The sequence below is a fragment of the Orbicella franksi genome, unplaced genomic scaffold, assembly GCF_964199315.1.
Source record: "Orbicella franksi unplaced genomic scaffold, jaOrbFran1.1 SCAFFOLD_214, whole genome shotgun sequence".
Taxonomy (NCBI): domain Eukaryota; kingdom Metazoa; phylum Cnidaria; class Anthozoa; order Scleractinia; family Merulinidae; genus Orbicella; species Orbicella franksi.
In genome coordinates, this window is record NW_027671003.1 from 1,433 (window position 1) to 22,193 (window position 20,761).

General features: G+C 38.8%; 4 protein-coding genes across 4 annotated transcripts; all 4 read right to left on the bottom strand.

Moving 5' to 3' along the window:
- Positions 1-361: 361 nt before the first annotated feature.
- LOC145476746 (trace amine-associated receptor 9-like) lies at positions 362-2,198 on the bottom strand. Its single transcript, XM_081455430.1, has one exon. It carries the CDS (start codon positions 1,823-1,825, stop codon positions 959-961), a length of 867 nt encoding a protein of 288 aa, XP_081311556.1. The 5' UTR covers positions 1,826-2,198; the 3' UTR covers positions 362-958.
- A 6,180-nt stretch (positions 2,199-8,378) lies between these two features.
- Positions 8,379-9,955, bottom strand: LOC145476744 (trace amine-associated receptor 8b-like). The gene has a single exon (XM_081455428.1). The coding sequence runs from the start codon at positions 9,760-9,762 to the stop codon at positions 8,845-8,847; it is 918 nt and encodes a 305-aa protein (XP_081311554.1). The 5' UTR covers positions 9,763-9,955; the 3' UTR covers positions 8,379-8,844.
- A 1,481-nt stretch (positions 9,956-11,436) lies between these two features.
- On the bottom strand, positions 11,437-12,843 carry LOC145476743 (adenosine receptor A2a-like). The gene has a single exon (XM_081455427.1). The coding sequence runs from the start codon at positions 12,454-12,456 to the stop codon at positions 11,437-11,439; it is 1,020 nt and encodes a 339-aa protein (XP_081311553.1). The 5' UTR covers positions 12,457-12,843.
- A 5,822-nt stretch (positions 12,844-18,665) lies between these two features.
- LOC145476747 (trace amine-associated receptor 9-like) lies at positions 18,666-20,073 on the bottom strand. The gene has a single exon (XM_081455432.1). It carries the CDS (start codon positions 19,727-19,729, stop codon positions 18,875-18,877), a length of 855 nt encoding a protein of 284 aa, XP_081311558.1. The 5' UTR covers positions 19,730-20,073; the 3' UTR covers positions 18,666-18,874.
- Positions 20,074-20,761: the final 688 nt, after the last annotated feature.

Consider the following 20,761-nt stretch of genomic DNA (forward strand, 5'->3'; position numbering starts at 1 on the left):
TGATTGATGTTTTTGAGTTGCTGCTAGGGAAAATTTATCTTCATGTAAGCTGTTCACATTGAGTTAGTTCAGAGTTACTTCACGTGTTTTAACCTGTTCGTGATCAGTAAAACTAATGTCAACATCATACTGGCCACACTTAAGGTCATTTGAGTATTTCCGAAAACTCGTGAGGCTATCGTGAGATTATTGGGTTTTTTTTTCATAGATATAACATCTTAATATAAATTCTCGTTGCCTTAAATTCCGAAAAAAAAAAAAAGTTGATGAGATCTAAATTGGCAGTGAAATCCACTTCTGTTTGCAAGGTAAATGAAAATTACATTTTATCTTTAAATTTGAATTACCTTGGAAACCATAATTAGTTCATTACAATTTAGTAATCAATGCTGGACGAAAAATTTATACAGCCTAGCAAGACGACATGGGACACTCCAAGGCAGTTTAATTTCGTTGCTTGAGTACAACCACTGCAATATGTTTATTACGTATCGTGAGAAACTTGCATCTGAACAGGTGTCAAAAAGAGTTCAAATTAAATTGCACCTTGCTTTTATCATTTAAGCACACAACATCTACATGTCCTATCTGTAATCATAAATCTCCAGATAATCTCTAACATCTTAGAGACGAAATGGGTAAGACCATTCATAATAAGCGTGTGTACATGTCAGTTTCCGCTAGTTTGCATTCAAGACTTAAAGGTTCATCATTCTGGTTGGCTTCGTGTTCGGTCGCAATATAGCCGATATACAAAGTGTCCGCGCAGTTGGTCTAATAAAAAAAGATTGAAGTATTGTTTATAAACTGTGCAGCTTTTATAAAAATCGACCAGATCCTAATCCCGCTACCGACATTTATTCACTCTTTCACGCTAATGTACAGCATAAGAGGCATTCTTAAGAACAATAAACTGAATTGTTAATTAAGTGAGATAGAAATCTTTTGTCCTTTTCCTTTAGTCTCCTCGACAGATAAGCTTTTTTATTTCTATCTTAATATCTTTTTTCAAAAATGCGTAAACCAAAGGATTAACCGAGGAGTTCAGAACCAGGAATAATATGAGGATCAAGCCAGCTTCATCGGAGAAATTATGACAAGAAAAAGCCATGCACAAAACTAAATAGTTTACCACCACGTAGCATCCCAAGAAAAAAGCGACAATGGCGATTATGAAGGAAGCCGTTTTGTGTTTCTTGCGACGTCTGCGCGAGTTTGCGTTATCCGTGGATGAATGGTTAAATTGAATGCGCAGTTCTATTGCAGCTTCTTTAACTTCATTGTGAGACTGTGCGCGTGCAACAACGAGGATACGAACAACAGTATAGAAGAGCAATACGCAGGAGATTATGTCAAAGGCAGACACGCCAGTTAGTTGTATAACATTTTGAGCAATGTTGGAAGTTGTGGCGTACATTCCCACGAGAAGTGACAGCGAGATAGCGAAAGGAATCAACCATGCTATCAAGATAACTATTCCGGGGCGTCTCACAGTCATGGAGGTATTGTATTTTAAAGGATGAACGATGGCGAGGTAACGATCCCAAGTCAAGGAGCAAAGATTTGTGACTGAAGAGTGAAGGAAGAACCAGAAGAATGCCTTTTGCACGCTCAAGTTACACGCCATTGAGTAATTGCAAAAATAACTTGACGGAAAAACGGTGATTCCGACGCCAAAGTCAGCCACTGCCAAGGAAAGGACGAACTTGTTGGCCGGGGCCGAATGCAGGCGGTGATTTTTGGCGACAAGAAAAACCACGAAACCATTTCCCAGTGCTGTAGCGATTGAAAGTAACCAACCCATTGAATATAGGAAAGTTTCCATTACTATTTTAACGAGGGTGTAGAACAAACTGAATTATTTTTTGCTGAGTTTGTTCACAGTGTCGTGGTTACTTTCCTCATTTGGCCCTTTGCCTACTCCATATATTAAACACAGATTTCTATCACTGTTGCGAACTAATCATGATTTACTTTAGCCTTTCTTTGTCCTAAACTCAATTTGTATGCAAGCTGTCTGCTTGTGTCAACACGGATGACAGTCGAAGACGCTTAAGTTCAGGAAAGGAATACTATTGAACCTTAAAACCATCGCGTCGGAGAATTGGCTTTTTGACGGAGATTGTTAATAATTTGTTAGATTTTGCCGGCTTGCTTATTGCAAAATTTTGCAATTTTTTAGGGGTAACTACCCGCTCGAAAACGGAGATTTCCAATAAGGGCTTCTAAAGATACCGTTTTTTTAACACACGATTTTTCACATTACTCGTTGTGAAAATTCTTTCTTCATGCCAAGCTGAGCTTGCCAGGGAGAGGGAGAGTATGATAATCTGAGGCTGGGGCTGTAGCCCTTTAGGCTCGTTTCCTTGTAGCTATATACAAAACGCGATATTCATCTGAACAACAATGCTGCCCAATGTTGACATTGGAGACGACATTGTTGGAAAAAATGTACAAACGAACGCTTGATGCAATGTATTTTAACTCAAAATATTACATTAACTCAAAATGTTTCAGGGTTTGAATAAAATATGACATGTAACCAAAATGTAACAACTTTTGCGCGAAAAATGTGACGTTAACCGTGCTAGAACACTCTTCACGCAAAATGTAACTATTTCCTTAACACGAAATGTAACAACTTATCAACATAAAATTTGACAACTTCTTTGTAAGAAGCTTTAAAACGAAAGTAACAACGGAAAGGTCGACATGATATGTAAACAAAAATGAAGGAAGCACGCGGACAGGTAAGCCTTCTTTTAACGACAAGCTGATTCGTCTGTCAAATATGTGTGACCAGTATGGCCAACAGATCTTATATCATGGAATTGAAAGGAACTGCATACAGGAAGCATTATCACACTGTATACAAAAATGTTCGTGTCCTGCCATTAAGTCACTTTCCGATAAGTCTTAATGTGCAAGAAATTTCACAGTAACAGCTTTCCAAGGTAGAATTACAAGAAAGAAGTAATATGGCCTGAGTTCAGGCTCCAGCCGGAAGGGTGTGACTGCGGTTGGAAGGACTGGGAAGGAACTGGGTGAGCGTGAAGTGACCGGTGGGGGATGGGGTGGGGAATGAGGCGTCAAACATGGATGGGTACGAATGAGATTAGCATTGCAACACATCACTTGAGACCTGGTTGCGTTGATGTTAAAGCCTGCCGGTTTGGCAACGGTGTCTAAACTTCAGCCTGGAAAGGTACAACCGCAATGTGCGCGTTTGTCTCAAAACAAGTTAAAAGATTAACAACAGTGGAAAGCCATGTCTTCATTCTTGAAATACACGACAAACTACATTGTTACACCTCCCAAATCAAATACGTTTTCCGATTGGAGGGGAACGTGTCATGTGTCTTGGGTCAAAACACACTAACTCTCTAGGGCAAACAAAACTTACTAACTCCCAAGGGAAACAACAACTTCAACTTTCGACTCGTACGTGATCAGGTCGTGTTCCTTGAAACCGCGGCAAATTTGTGTGCCAGCTAGCGTCAAGCAAACGATTTTTTCGCAGTTTTTTTCCTATTTTTGAGTTGGGAGGTATAACAAAACACTTAATGATTGGCCCCGCGGGAAGCAGCGAGTTTTGTATCCCCTCGACCTCATTGTTCCCCTCGACTTCGCCTCCGAGAACATTGTGGGTCTCGGGGAAACAAAACTCACTGTTTCCCTTGGGGTCAGTCATTAAGTGCTCAATGTACAGTTAGGAGTGAACTCAACAAGTAATTTATCTGGATTACATTTTACTAACAATTTTTGTGAACAGAAATTTAAAGCAAACATGTTCCAATAAAAATGTTACTTTATCAAATATTGTAATATTAAAGGAAACCTTTTGTTTTTCGTATTTGAAACAGAACCTGAACATTGAAATTCTACAGTTTATAAGAATTATGTAGGTTAAAACAATAAGTTAATGACGTTTGAACGTCGTGCTGATGCTCTACACGTACTTCTGATAAAATATTGTACTCACAGCGTTGATGTTTACAGTTCTAAGTATTCAACAGAAGTTTATCAAGGTTGTCACCGGATAAGTGGGTAACTGCACCATCAGAAATTAGCACTCTTATTACTTTGTTGAAAAGTGGGAGAGAAAGCTTTTCTTTTCCCTTTGTTTGGAACAGCACAAAACTGTATTTGGGCATTACTTGAATTCCTGTCACAAATTTCTATGCTTCAATGCTATAGAAATGCTATAATGTCTGATGTGATTTCTTCAACCGTTTTGCTATATCTGATGCTGGAAGAGTATTGAGATGATTAAATGACTCTTTACCTGTTGTGGTTATGTATATTAGTGACATTTGTAGAGAATGTTGGTTGCTCAAGCAAGACCTTGAAATGGCTCAGTTGGTTATTAATACACTCAGTTCCAGTTTTGGCTGTATTAACGTTAAGTTACTTAGTAAAGTTGTCTTTTTTTAATTCTTAAGTTTTCGAAAATATAAGAATCACCATATAAATTAGCCTTTAACATGTACAATCTGACGCTTAAGCGTGTCAAGAGGTCCTCCGGATGTGTTGACAGTTTTCTGCCCTTGAAGGTGGATCACCCTAGCCTTGACTGTAAAAACATAAAAAGCTGTCCTGGAGAGATTGATCTCAGCATTCCCAGTGTTAGAGTGCTTGGGATGTCTACGTTTGGCAGTGGGGTTTCAGGAAACTATATTGCTGTGCTATCAGCGGGCGCGAGTACAAATTGTGCCGGTGTGGATCATCGATACGTCCATGAATAGACCGAATCCGATCGATTGAAAAGCAAAACTGAAAGTGACATACATGCAAACTGTCGGTCTCTAGAATGCTCATTGAAGGCTTGACGATCTTGATGAATGCCTCCTGAAATAGAAGTAATCATAACAGATCGGCCAAAGAGAACAGAAGAGCTTCAAAACTCAACCGTGTAGACCTCTTTCTGATCACTATTTTCCACAGCAGGCGAGCGTGAGTCTCACTGATTATAACAGAGTCGCTGATTGGCTAGACTTTGAGTTTATTATATGCACGTCGGTAATAGGCTGTTTCTTGGTCGAACCATGGATGGAGGGATGGATGGAACAAAAATTATCAAAAGTTTTCAAGAATATGTGTGGTGCCTTCGCTAACGCTCCGATAGCAAATGTTACATGGCCGCTTGGGGAAATTAACTTTATCTTCTCGAGCTGATGGTGTCACTCACTCGCTCGCTGCGTTCACTAGTGAGAGATACCACGAAATTCGTGTCCTCGCGCGGTCATGTAATATCCTCTACTCGTCGTTTAAACATTTTGTTTTGCGTCATAATTGTTGCCCCGAATACCAAGAACTGCAATGAGGCCCTTTCCACACTACGCCGGAGGAATTTAAACTGGAGCTTTATTTCGACGGTTAGGTCTATCGTCCACACTAACCCGTCACGAAAACAGAGCTTTTCGAAAATGCTCTTCAAACCGGAGGAATCTGAAACGCCGGTTTTTCGTTTTCGTGTGGACGACAATGATGAACGACGAAACGCTTTTCGAAAACGATGATGTCACCGTGATTTCCCTGCCCGAGTATGGCAAGCCGTTTGTAGCAAAATTTAATCCTTGCAATATATGTTTAATCCTTTACATAATGGTTTTATTTAAAGATAGAAAAAGGCATTCAATCCAATGGTAAATAAAATTTTTGGTTCAATTCAATCTTTTAATTTTCATGATTCAATCCAATACCTGGAATATTGATTCAATCCAATATCTAAAATATTGATTCAATCCAGTACCTGGAATATTGATTCAATCCAGGGGATTCAATCCAATACCTAGAATATTGATTCAATCCAATACCTCGAATATTGACGCAATCCAATCGTAAAATAACGAAACAAACAACAGAGTAACTTAAACGGTTCCAACTTGTACGTTTATTCTCCTCGTGATGACGGTATGCGAATATATGCTTACAACACGATCTCGATAATACGACGGAACAAAACAAAAGGCTCAAAATACAAAATCTCGTATTACATGTCAATTGTTAACTCGGGTAACACAACATGTCACGGTCATGCAACTATTAGTCTCTTAACAAATGGACTTAAAGAAACCTGCCATGAATTAAAATTATATCCATACTCTTGAATGATTTCGGTTCCTTATCAGGTAAGCTGTCGAAACCCCTCATATCTTCTAAGCCATACTCTGTCAATCTTCTGTGAATTGTCCATCGCCAAACTCCAATCATCTTTGTTATCGTTGTCCAGATGAATCCTAGTCCTCAAAGTTCCTCGAGCACCTCAACAGGAATTTTAAGAAATGGTCTTCCATGATTTCGTCCTTTTTCGCTTTCTATCGTAATGGAATCCGCAGTAACAGTTGACGGAGTAATAGCTCTGCGACGCTACACACTGAGCACATCTACAAAAGCGGCAGCAATGGAATCTAAATTTTCCGTGTCCCTTGTGTCTCGGTTGTAGCAATGTCTCATTTACCTAAGCAGACTAATGGTTTGAACAAGAACTTCGGCGTGCGCGTCTGCAACTTCTGAGTCAAAATTCTCAAAAATTATTTCCGTTTTATCCAAGATGTCTGCAAGAAACTTAGGAAGCTCAACTTCTAAATCTAGTTCTCCTTCGCCCGCTATGTTTTCAGTGCTCTCTAGTGCTCAGTTACTCTCGTTCTTGTTGGCCGCGCTCGGCCCAGGAAGATTGCATCAATATTTGGGGTATTGGATTGAATCAATATTTGAGGTATTGGATTGAATCAATATTCCAGGTATTGGATTGCATCAATATTCGAGGTATTGGATTGAATCAATATTCTAGGTATTGGATTGAATCAATATTTTAGGTATTGGATTGAATCAATATTCCAGGTATTGGATTGAATCAATATTTTAGGTATTGGATTGAAACAATATTCCAGGTATTGGATTGAATCATGAAAATTAAAAGATTGAATTGAACCAAAAATTTTATTTGCCGTTGGATTGAATGCCTTTTTATATGTTTAAATAAAACCATTATTTAAAGGATTAAACATATATTGCAAGGATTGAATTTTGCTACAAACGGCTTGCCATACCCGAGTTTTCCTCAAACACAAATCCAAAATGACCGACGATTGTTGCGTTTTCAAATTCCTTCGGAGTAGTGTGGACGGGAAACATTTGGTGTAGTGGGTTTTCAGAGCGAAACCTCCGTTTTTAAATTCCTTCGGCGTAGTGTGGACGAAGTCTTAGTTTCCTACGCGGACGCTCTTTGGGCAGTGCGTGACGAGCCATAAGAACGTGCGCGTGAGGCTGTAAACCAAGAACCAACATCAACAGTTTTAAAATTATTATTTCACGTTATTATACATTATGCCATAATTATAATTTATTTATCACCTCACGGAGTATATATCGTTTTTAAGGCGATTATATTGTTTTTACGCAAACCCTCTCCAAATGCAACTTTTAAAACAGTCAATATTCGAAGGTAAAACTCTCCATCACATCTGCGTTGCAGAAATACAAACAGAAAACACCTTACTTTGTACAACAACACTTCATTTGATGACCTCAAACCAGTTCGTATGAATGTCACGGTTGTTGTAATTGCAAAAACATTGCCCAACTGTTTCGTCTTCCAATGCTCTAATTTGTTAATAGTCCTTTTAAAAGGTATTTTTGTCGACAGCTGTTTTTGCAAACGCATCCGTCACCCCTACGTTTACTTTATATTTAATGTGGCGATTTCATTTCGTTGAATTGGAAACGACATAATAATGACATTCACTCTTATTAACTTGTCAAGCAATTAAGTCAAGCAGAAAATGGCTGAAAAGGACTTCCACATGTATGGCCTTCTTAGGTAGATGTGGAAGGCAATTTTATGGTACCAGTTTTTCATTCGGGCTACACACTGACTCAGTCACATGCCCACTTTAATTTTCAGTGACTGTGTTCTCTTTGATCTATAAATTACCTCGCTGCGCGTATGTTAAAGCTTGTCTTTCACATTCTGACATAATGAATAAGAGCACCTGAAATGAATGACCTCTAATTTGCATTTCAAGGTTGCTTTATGTTAATGCATGCGCTTGTGCTGAATAAGAGCTTTACACGAAATTTGTTTTCCTCTAAAGTGGAAGTATGTAAGACCGGCCAGTTCCTCGAACTTTGCGCAGGACCAACTCCAGAGACTCTCAATTATATGGTTTACCCAATCAGTGTATAAATGAAACCTTTAGTTTAAATTTTCAAGTTTTAGATCCTTTCAACTACTCCTGCAATTGCTTCGAAATATGAAACTGCGCTTACGTTTAATGTAAACGTCTTGACTGCTCCAATGGACCGAGATAAAAAAAAAAAAAAAAAAAAAAAAAATGAGAGAATCGATGTAGATGGACAAAATCGTAAACCTTCGTAAATTCCGATTTGTGCTAAGAATAATTTCGTTCTTTCTTATGTCTTTAATCTAAATGAAATCGTTGGCTGGAAATGTGAGATAAACAAAGAGCAAGGGCAATGTGACATGGTTATTGCTCGTGTTTAAGCGTTGTCGGCAAGGATTCTTTCCTATTTCTTTCTTAATGTCTTTCTTTAAGAGCGCGCCGTAAACCAAAGGATTAACTGCGACATCAAGAATCTTTCACGAAAGGTTTTACTCGGGCTGTATATATGGCGTTTGTCCATCCATGATGACCATTGATTCACTGGTTGGTTGAATGTTTACGAAGGTGGCTGATTAATCTGATGTGGGTGCATGCATGCAGAACTGTCTGGTGCAGATTGTGCAGATTGTGATCGGGACGATAGTGGCTGGGTAGAAGAGTCAGCAGCTCTCGCTTTCCGTGCTGCCCGTTTGCTTCGGCCGTGGCTCTCCGACGCTGTTCAGCTGACTTGGCCTTGCCCGTTGACGGTCGGTTTGAGGTAAGGTCTTCCCAGGCTTCGAGAGGAAATCGACATGTGAGATATAAACGAGCTTATTTCTCTCTTTATGTCTCTTTTCAAAAGGGCGTAAACCATAGGATTCACTGTGGAGTTAAGAACTAGGAGACAAGTCACGACATGGCCAGCTTTTTTGCCTGACACTGGGCAAGACAAAGTATGGCATAAAACTGAGAAATTTACGATCACGTAGCATCCCAAAAAGAAAACGACTAAAGCAATTATGAAGCGAGCTGTGTTGGGAGTTCGTCGTCTGCGGGAAGTACCGGCTTCCGTGGACGAAAAGTTGGACTGAAATTGTAGTTCTATTTCACATGCTTGGTGTGACTGTGCACGAGCTGCAACTAGGATACGAACAACAGCATAGAAGAGCAGCACACAGGATACGATGTCAAAAGCAGACACGCCCGTTAATCGCAAAACTTTCCAAGCAGTCTTGGAGTCGGTGACGTACATTCCAACGCATAGTGACAGAGAAATCGCAAGGGGAATCAACCATGCTATCACGATAACCACTCTAGGACGTCTGTTAGTCATGGAGGTATTATATTTGAAAGGATGAACGATGGCGATGTAACGATCCCAAGTCAAGGAGCAAAGATTTGATACCGAAGAGTGGAGGAAGAACCAGAAGAATGCTATGTACACCCTGGTGTTACAAGCCGTCGAGTTATGACAAAAATATCCTGATGGATAAACAGCGATTCCGACACTAAAGTCAGCCACGGCCAAGGAAAGGACCAACCAGTTGGCCGAGAAATGAAGGCGGCGAGTTTTGGCGATAAGAAGGATTACAAAGCCGTTTCCGGTTGCTGTTACGACTGAGAGAAACCAGCCGATAATGTTGAACCAGTTTTCCATTTCGCTTTAGCTGTCAAGCGAGGGACATTTTAATGAGCAGGAGGCCGGTAATGAAAAACTAAACGTGGCGGTCATACTTTTCAGAGGAAGTGGTACGCGATGTTTTCTGACGGTGCACCTGACAGAGAGATAATTTTGTCATGACAGGTGTACTTCAAAACACGTAACCGGTATGTTAATTTCACCGACTGCTTTTAAATGCAAATATTGACATCGTCGTTTCTGAAACGTTATTAAATGTCGGATGAGAGAAGTTTCTCGCGGTCTTAACTGTTGTTAATTTTAGGAAAAGGCATCAGCTCCGAAATCATTTCGTTAACTAGTAGAGTGCAATATCTGGTCAATATGACATTTATTTGTCACCAATTGTTATTTGAAAGTGCGCTTTTACAAAGCGCGATATACATTAACGCATGCAGCGATAATTATTGTTAGTTGAATTTTCCCATGTTAAATTAAGGTAACAAACAGTAGAGAAAAATTAACAAGAAAGCTATAAAAGGCACGTAATTGTGTACGAATGGCGTAGAAGTCGTACAGGTATCAAATTACAAAAAGTTGTTGGATACGCGTAATAGACTAATTTCGATATCTTAAAATTCAGCCTAAAACTATAGACCTCAGTGCCAGGCTCTAGGGAATAACTGCAGAGTTTGTTGGGTTTATTCCCCAGAGCCTCGTGCTGGCAGATGTTTCCGTTAAGTTATGGCCGCCGTGTTTGTCCCTCCGAGGGGCACAAACATGGCGACTCCGTACAAAGCTATATAAATTTGATTGAAACACTTTTCCGAATAACGCGCGAATGAAAATCCGCATAGACCTAATTCTTGGCTAGGTTGTCTATATATCAATCATCTTTCATATACCAGCTTCTTGACTTAATTCATTTAATGGTTACGATTTTTCTTTTTGATGGCGTGACACTGCAAACACCTACGAGATACGTCATCGTACACAAATAACGTGATAAATACGTGCTTAGAAAGCCAACGAGAACTGATAATTTTGATGAAGGTATTTAAGGTTTATATCACGTACAACATAGGGGGCAAAAATACTGATTTTTCATTGGTTGAGACGGAGGGCAGTTTGTCTTAATTTTCCTTTATGTAGAGGGCAAAATAACTTGGAAATGAATGGCTCTCAAGTCGCTAGGCGACAGGTATCGAGAAAATTGACGCAAACGATGAATTTATTTAAGAAGTAAACCGTAAATGAGCGAAAATGTAAGCACTTAAAGGAACGTTTTTATGAGGTAGAAGTCTCCCGTAAAGTTTCCAATTTCTGTTATTTAGTCAAAACATGGTACGATCGATATCATTATGCTTAAAACGGAAAGCTCACTAAAATCTAAGGTATCATGGTAGTGTCTAGAGAGAAGCAATTGACCATAGTTGTTACACTTGTGGAGCTGGTCCACATTATTGCATGCTGGAACTCGGAATAAACCAACTCCTTCCTTAGTAGTTTTTTGACAACTGAAACAAGACTTAAGTTCTAGCCTAGAGTTCTTAATCTTCCGAGAATATCAGAATTTACAATGGGCTCTCCCCGTAGTGTCTTATCTTGGTACACCCGAAAATGCTGGACAATAAAACCTTAAAAATATAAGCAAATTTTTCTACCAGTCTACCGATGGCAGGAGTTTTCACTGCGAAATGCTCCGAGTATTAATTATCTTGATCGAAAATCAGACAGGACCTTTGGAGTAAAATAAGTGAAAAATACAACGAAAGTAATGGGCATATAAGTGGAAACATGACAGTAAAATAACGAGAATGGAAATTTTAGTTCCCGTATAAAGGACCTCTCCAGAAGGTTGTTGCTCCCCCAAATAAGCTTGCTTATTTCCATCTTAATATCGTTCTTCAGTAGCGCGTAAACCAAAGGATTCACTGTAGAGTTCAAAACTAAGAGACAAATAACAACCTGGGCAGTGTCATCAGACACTTGATGACAAGAGAAAGCAAGGCACAAAACTAAGTAATTTACCACCACGTAGCATCCCAGGAAGAACATGACCATAGCAATTACGAAGGAAGCTGTATTGTGCTTCTTACGTCTGCGTGAAGTGGCAGGTTCTGTCGCAGTAGATTGGTTGCATGCGTGGCTACTAGTAGACCGCTGAACTTGAAGTTCTATTGCAGACACTTGCCGTGACTGCGCACGCGCAACAACTAGGATTCGAACAACACCGCAGAAGAGCAGCGCACAGGATATTAAGTCAAAGGCTGACACCCCGTCTATTCGTAAAAATTTCAACACAGTGTGAGATTTTGTGGCGTGCATTCCCACCAAAAGCAACAGAGAGATCGCGAAGGGAATCAACCAAGCGGCCAAGATAATCATTCCAGGGCGTCTCTCAGTCATGGAGGTGTTGTACTTGAAAGGGTGAACGATGGCGATGTAACGATCCCAAGTCAAGGAGCAAAGATTTGTGACTGAAGAGTGGAGGAAGAACCAGAAGAATGCCATGTAAACCCTCAAGTTACACGCCATTGAGTAATTACAAAAATAACTCGATGGAAAAACGGCGATTCCGACACCAAAGTCAGCCACTGCCAAGGAAAGGACGAACAAGTTGGCTGAGGAATGTAGCCGGTGATTTTTCGCAATAAGTAGGACTACAAAACTATTTCCTACTACCGTTACGATTGAAAATAACCAACCTAAAACGTTCAACAAGTCTTCCATTACGACCAAGCTTCGCAAAACGGACTATTCAGCTGTCTCTAAGACGTATGGCGATTTTAATGAGCAGATGATCCAACTTTTCGGGTTTTTGTTCAACATTGAGCATCAGAGATCGATTCCGGCGAAATTCTGTATAAATTAACTCTTAATTAAATGAACAAAAGAATGTAAAGGGCAGCCTCTTGAGTAGTTTTCTAATCAGTAATCGGTTCCGGTAATTGTAATTATTTAATTTTTCGCAAAACTAGCCGTACTCTGAGCTGAATTGAGAAAATGCGTAAGCCCATGAAATTCAGCATCTTGAATAGTTTGTATTTTTAAAAAACTCTTAAATACGTTATAGGTTCCGGCATTATTTTTCAGAAATTTTGAACTGAGAAAGTACAAGGATCCGAGTTCATGTTTTTGAAAAACTAAAAAAAATTCTGAGTAAGTGGTAAGTTCCGGCAATTCACTTTTTCACCGAAATTGAAATTCAGAACGCGTAAAAGAACGCGAATATCAACTGCTAGAATAGTTTTTAAGGTGAAATCCGATAGAAAATCGAGCAAAATCAGTGTTTAGTGGACAAAAATCTACTACCAGAATAATTTTAAGTATTTTGCAGTAATTTTTACATTTTTTTCAAGCTCAAGATACAGATAGTTGCCTGAAATAACACCAAAAACAATTTCCCATGGAAACGAGAGAAAATAAGTTTCAAAGTTCAGTTCGGGAAATTTTGCAAACCCAAATTTCGCCACCAGTTTCATTTCAATAGTACTTTCAAGTGCTTCATACGAAGTTTAACATCTGTTTTCTACTTTGGTGTTGCTAGAAATGATTTTTTTGGAGAAGATATTTAAAACAGTTGTATAGAAGTTTGCAATATGATGTAAATAATCTGGGTACGAGGTTTTTGTCCACTTGTTACTCGAACTTCTGGCAGATTCCGTCTTAACATATTTTCAAGCTTAACCGCATCTAAATCATGTTATATGTTGTTTGCAGACTTATGTATGAATTTAATGATATTAAGAAGGAATATAATCTACCACAAGGCGGAAAAAAACTTTGTACCGAGGTTATTTACATAGTATTGCAAACTTCCGTGCGACTGTTTTAAATTTCTTCTCAAAAGAAATCATTTCTAACAACACCAAATCGGTCGAAAACAAATTTTGAAGTTCATATGAAACATTTGAAAGTACTGGTGAAATGAAACTGATGATGAAATTTTACCTGCGTTTGCACAATTTCTCTGAACTTTAAAATTTATTTTCTCGTCTTCCCATGGGAAATTGCTGTTGGTGTTATTTCAGGCAACTGTTTATGTCTTTAGCTTTAAGGAAATGCAAAAAGGACTGTAATATACTGCTACAAGGTTTTTGTCCATTAAAAACTGAAATTGCTCGATTTTCTATCGGATTTCGTCTATGTTTCACATGAATCTCTCAGTCAGTCTACATCTGATCGGCTTAAAAACCACAAACTATTTTTATATTCCATGCTCTTCCTATCGAATTAAGCGTCGTCTCCATTAGAAATATTACGTTGAAGAAAATGGACTTGTCGTCTCTTGCTTGAAAGCAATGGTTATATCGTGGATCATACATATTTACATACTTACAGCTTGCTTACAGAGTGAAAATAACAAACCTGTCGGCTCAATTCGTGCTAAGCTTTTTTCTTGTCTCTTTGCGTGCTAATATTTAATTTATGTATTATATATCTTTTAGCATCAGTTGACGTTTAGCAAACGTCGGAACGTCAATAATTTAAAAACAAAAATAGTTTCAAAATTTTCCATCTTATCACACTGTATTTTTTAGGAAAGATAAGAAGGAAAACATTTTTGAAAAAAGTAGATTTACGTACCAGTAATGAACAACGAAGGTCCCTTTTAAATGCAAAGCATGGTCACGGTTATTCGGAGGATCATCGATTTTTTTTCATCCACGTTTCTTGATGTAAGTTAAATTTACTTCAATTTCCAAAAACACTTTATGATCGCCTTCACATTGTGGCTAAGAATCAATTTGTTGGCTTTTTTTAAACAACTAGTTAGTCCGATAGACATTTGCAATATAAATTCAAGCAAATATACGAACAACTGTCATCTACTATTATTAATTTCGTCACAGCAACGTTTGATGAAAACTGCTTTTGATGGGAATTGATCATGATGGAAAAAAGACTATTAATATCTTCCGTGCAAGCCTGTTAGCTTTACATATATATATATAAAATTCTAAAACGATATCTCTTTAATATTGGTTAATAACCGTAACTAAAATTTCATTTTAGACCATGGCAATGGTTGTTTAATAGTCACTTTCTTTATACGATTACAAAATTGTAAGTACTACACAGGTACAGCGAAGAAAGCTAACGTTTGATAAATTCATCTAGCCAATTTAGTTACTCACCAGTACCTCAGTCAATGTACATTAAATGCTAAAAACGATTGCAACGGACTCTTCTACGTTACCTAATGAGTCTACTATTTTAATATCGAAATGTTCTGGTAAAAATGTATCTCCTCTTCATGGTCATATGTTATAGTGATGGAAATGTCCATTGATCTGTTTGTCAGGTTACAAGTCACCCATCAGCGGCATTGTCAAAAGAAAAAGGAAAAGTATCAAAGGCTTTGTTATTAGTGTTGCTAAAACTGATAAAGTTGACAGTGCTAGGTCTCCATTAGACATCGTAAATCAGTGGCGGTTTTATATTTGCGCGCAGGCACGGTACGTAGTAACAAGTAATGACAGTCAGTTCAACCATGAACGTTTAAACATAGTTTTAACTGGGATGATGGCATATAATTGAATTAGGGAAGGAGTCAAAACTTAATAGTATATACTTTTCATTAACCCAAATCTAAATCTGTAAATGAGCAAATTTTTCACTTAAAACAACTGTTCCAGTCTATTTGAACGTTTGAAGACGATTTATCCCACTCGGCAGGAAGAGAAATTGAAATCAACTAGTCCCATTTTGTCGAATGTTATCACTGTTGGTCGTCGTTGCTTTTAAAAGCGTTGCTTACGTAATCAGTCTACTATTTTACTATTGACACTTACTATAACGTGTTGATATTTCCTGTGGGATGTGGTTGCATGTTCTACTTGGACAAAATGTGGATCTGAGAATCAGTGAGGCCCTGTTAGGGGTTTTAAGGATAAGGGATAACTGGCAAAATAATTTTAGGGATAAGGAATAACTGACTAAATACTTATAGGGATAAGGGATAATTGAGATGGTTTTAGGGATAACAGAAAATAGCTTTGATTTCTCAATTGTCACACGTTTGGTCACTTTTGCCGAAGATTTGCATCACCCGCGACCGGTAACGAACAGTAACGGGTCATTTGCCAGTGCAAATTTAGGTAAGATGGGTCAGATGTCCAAGATTTGCTCCCAGGCTCATTTATTCGGTCAACCGCTGACCTCATGGCGCGCGTGTAACACGGGCATCACATGCGTGCTTGGCTTTGGTATTAACAGACTCATTGTGATCAATATGGCTTCCCCGAAAGTACTGCATGAAGTTACGGGTTGCATTTTTAAACAAGGGGATGAGGAACCGGCCATGAAATGGTTGTTTTTGACAAAAATAGAGGCGGAAGATTTAGCAGCAATCCTTCGAAATCTCAAGTTGTCTGGGATTAACCAAAGAGCCAAGGAAATAGGTGTTTTGAAATACAAACTGAAGTGTCATTACAAGCAGTTAACGCAAGATCCGGAATTCCCACGTGGAAGAATATCTTCAATCGATACCGATGAACAATTTTAGATTGCTCTGCCTCTACTTCAGGGCAAGCATGAGCTAATACATAAATTTGGAAACGAATTTTGTTCAGCAATTTCACATGGAAAAGGAGATTTAGGCAGATCTAGGGAGTTGTTCAGAAATATGAAATCAGGAAGTCGTTGACCAGTCACCATTTCTGTTTATCCGGTCTTGCATCGTCTCAAGTCTCAAATAAGACTCTGCTGGAACGTTGCCTGTGAACTGTTATGAATCCAAAGTGGGCGATCCAAAGCTGGCTGATTTTGCAAGAGTTGCACAGACAGAAGAAAAGATTTCTTTAGACCAATCCAGGGCACCAGCTGCAGAGGTATTAATTTGCTAAGGTACCATAGTTTGTGGAAGGAAGGGTAGTCAACTTCCAGTAAGGCCATTACCTTTCTATCTGGCCAGACTCGACGAGAACATATATGCTGTTGAGAACCCCGCAGGTTCTCCAAGCAAATATACATGTATGTAGTTTGTTTTTGGCATTCAACTGCAAGGTGAATTATGGCACTTACAAACCAAACGAGAATTATTTTTTGACTCTTCCTTGAAAACCGCTAAAAGAAAATTGTTAATCACTTTCCAAGTGCGGCGGGCTGAATCATAAATCATAATTAAACTTATGACTAGTGCTTGCAATGTGACTCTTGCGACTACGAGGAGGAGGTTAACTCTGTGTTCTGCGAATCCCGCCGAACCAAGCGACTTATAAGTGTCTACCCCCAGGACTCTGAGGTATGTAAGCAGTTAGTTACAGAGAGGAGAATATTTCAAGGTAACGTCATATAAAACTGTAGAGTTTTCGTATAATAATGCAGTGTTTTTCTATTAAGAAAAGGGCCGCTTTACACTTTAAAATTGCCACCTATTTTCAAATTCCAAAGATAAGTAATTTTGGGGACAACAGTCTCGGAAATTTTAGGGATAAGGGATAACTGCCCCCGGAATTTTAGGGATAAGGAATGACTAAGCCCCCCCTAACAGGGCCTCATCAGTTTCCGCCGATAGTGCAGGGAAATTTAATGTATGGAAGATAGCTTTAGTTCCGTTGTAATTTGTCTTAATCAACAGATTTTGTTCTCCAATGGATTGTTGAGTAATTCAAAGCAAGCAGAATTTTAATTGCATTACAGTGTACAGAAGTATAGACACCGTCGAGTGTTTCCGTATTGCATTTCTCGATTGTTTTTGAAATATCCCTACGTGCTCTTAAATAACTCAACGAGGTAACACAGGCAAGTTTAGTTTACTGGTAAATTTGTTTATTAAAGGAGGTCTTTTCTTAGCTCGTTGAATCCCGAGAAACGATTGAGTAAAATCAGCGTACGTAGAGGCTGAACCAAAATGATTAAAGAAACCCGGGAAATCAGAGTGCTCGTAACATCTTGGTTTGTATCTTGACAATCTCTTAGCTTTACGATAACAACAATAATCATAAAAATTACAATTTCCTCGATGGTGATTGGTTTAAAAGTCTGCGAGTGTTGCGAAAAATATTTGAGGGTTAATAAAAACAATAGCCTCCATTTTGGCACCAAAATATGCACGGATATGTGTCCTTGAACATTTAATATCAGATCCTCAAAGCTCACATTTTTCCTCGAGCTACGCGCTCGAAAAACTGTTCGCTTTGAAACAGATACGTCCGCGGGCAAATTTCCGAGCATATTTTCGTGCCAAATGGAGGCTATTGTTTATTTAGTATAATTACTTAGGTGATTATAGAAATTCGCGCGCTCTCATTGGTCGAGAATGGCGTCACATTCTCCGACTAATTTTCAAAACGGCCGCCACGCGCTTTGTCGATGTCTCTGAAGAAGAAATCAATATAAATAACGAAAATGCTATTCCGAGAAACGCCAAACATGCAACAAAGTTCGGAGTGACATTTTTCAAAGGCAAGCTTTGAAAATTGTGCTAAACATAACAAAGAAACCTTTTAAGTTCCCGTGGAAATGCCGCTTATGTCGATATACATAAGTAAATCAAAACAACTATTACATTTTCGCAACACTTTATTTAGTTACTTTATTTATTCTAACAGAATGGTTTCAACAACAAACCGAATTTACCACTGACTTTGAGACAACTGTATCCTCCTTTTTGAGGCAGAACGTTTTAAAACGTGCGAAAAAACACTTGTCGTTTTGACCATGTGATGTCTGTGCGCGTAGTTGTTCATTGACGCGTGTCATTGGCAAATAAAATTTAACGTTTTTCGGTCGATCCTTTGTTTAGAAATTTCTATAATCACCTGAGTAATTATACTAAAACAGTTATTCGCCTCAGGCTCGGAAATATTAGTGAATATCCCCCTCGACTTCGTCTCGGGGAATATTCACCAATATTCACATCGCCTTCGGCGAATAATTGTCAATAATAATGACTTCAAAAACTGAACAAAAAACGTTTGAAATCTTTTGCTGATGGTTGTTCAGTCTTCCCGATTTTTATGGCCAGTGAGCCTCCATCAATCAGCTCTGCTAACCAACTGTTTCGTTCTTACAAACAAAACCCACTTGAAAAACCTCGCATTTCTCTACTCAGACAGTAACAAAATATTCGACCTCCAAACAGACTAATGCTGCATGTTTAAAGAGAGTGGCTTTCTATAGGGTAGATCCTTATTTCCCCCAATTATTTCTTCCCGCATATTAATTTCCAAATGTGCCTCTTGATGTCCTTCTTCAAAAACGCGTAGACCAACGGATTCACAGAAGAGTTCAGAACCAGGAGTAAAATGAGGATCTTGTTAGCTGTAACTGAAAAATTATGACAAGAAAAAGTAATGCACAACACTAGTGAGCTAACCACCATATAACAGCCTAAGAAGAACGCTACGATAGCAATTATAAAGGGAGCCGTGCTCCTCCTCTTACGTCTGCGCGAGTTTGTGGATTCAGTGGATGTGCGATTAGACTGAACTTGTAGTCCTATTGCAGCTTCTTGGCGCGATTGTACACGTGCAACCAGTAGGATACGAACAACAGCATAGAAGAGCAATGCGCAGGATATTGTGTCGAATGCAGAGACGCCGGTTAACCGTAAAACTTTTAGCGCAGTCTTGGAGGTTGTGGCGTACATTCCCACGAAAAGCGAAAGCGAGATCGCAAAGGGAATCAACCATGCTATAAAGATAATCATTCCAGGGCGTCTCTCAGTCATGGAGGTGTTGCATCTGAAAGGATGAACGATGGCGATGTAACGATTCCAAGTCAAGGAGCAAAGATTTGTGACCGAAGAGTGGAGGAAGAACCAGAAGAATGCTATATACAGCCTGGAGTTACACGCTGTTGAGTAATTGCAAAAGTAACTCGATGGAAAAACCGCAATTCCGACGCCAAAGTCGGCCACTGCCAAGGAGAGGACGAACAAGTTGGCCGAGTGTGAATGTAGTCGGCGATTTTTGGCCACAAGAAGGATTACAAAGCCATTTCCTGCTGCTGTTATGATTGAAAGTGACCAACCCAAAACGCTGAGCCAGTTCTCCATTTAAAGTGCGCTTCTTAAAGCGACCTTTTTATCTTTTGCTCAAAGTCTTATGACGATATCTTAATGAGCAGGAAGGCAAAAACACGAACTGAGACTAGTTTTGTCACGGTTTTGTTGTAAGTTATCGTGTTATAACGGTTGACGTCCTTGTTGCGCAGTGTTTCCGACGACACATCTGGTAATCCGTGTGTGAAGATGTAACTTCTGCTTTTTCCTTTTCAAACCGCAATCTTAGAAAATTATGCAAATGAACTGAAACACAATTCTTTTTCTTGAACATCCGTAAGTGTGCACGTAATGTGCACATGGTCAGGTTTGTTGACTTACAGTTAAGTTAAGTAAAAGGTCATTTCAAGTTACACTCAGTCAACGCCACATTGTCTGGTGCTAACAATGGCAATGGGCTCAAAATTCGACTTTTCATATGACAAACTATTCCAAGCGAAACTGGACGTATCTAATAGATGCAAATAATATAGATTAGATCTGCACTAGGCATTAAAATCCTATTGTTGATAAACATTCTTTTTTGGCGGGTATTGCTCCTGCAATTTAAAGTTTCTTTAATTTTAATCCCTAACTGGTATAATAGACCACCAGCCGTAACTTTTACTTGCCATTGCCGCGGGAGGAAAAAGTCTTAAAAAATAAATAACACGTAGTAGGAGTATCAACTATGAATGCGAATTTTTCCTGCGCATCATGATTTCGTGCATAAAGACCGAATGGTTACGCCTTACCATAAACAGCTGTTGTGACGTCGGAAGACTCAGTCGCTTTAATTTACACAGTTTACACTAAAACACAGACACGATTACCTTAACATTTAAGTGATTTTATCCAAGGGTATAGAATTCCAGCAATAGATCGAAATTGCTTTGAAAACTAAAGTAGACACCAGTATATATTTTGATCATTTTCAGCAGGGAGCGGTAAATTTCGTTTGGAAAAGATCACGAATCTTTCAAACCTCCTCAGACGAGCTGAAAATTGAATTCAAATTTAGATAGTGACCCATCTTTAAGTAAATGT

Coding starts and splice junctions, on each gene's coding strand:
- LOC145476746 (XM_081455430.1), bottom strand. CDS start 1,825: ATGGAAACTTTCCTATATTCAATGGGTTGGTTACTTTCAATCGCTACA.
- LOC145476744 (XM_081455428.1), bottom strand. CDS start 9,762: ATGGAAAACTGGTTCAACATTATCGGCTGGTTTCTCTCAGTCGTAACA.
- LOC145476743 (XM_081455427.1), bottom strand. CDS start 12,456: ATGGAAGACTTGTTGAACGTTTTAGGTTGGTTATTTTCAATCGTAACG.
- LOC145476747 (XM_081455432.1), bottom strand. CDS start 19,729: ATGGAGAACTGGCTCAGCGTTTTGGGTTGGTCACTTTCAATCATAACA.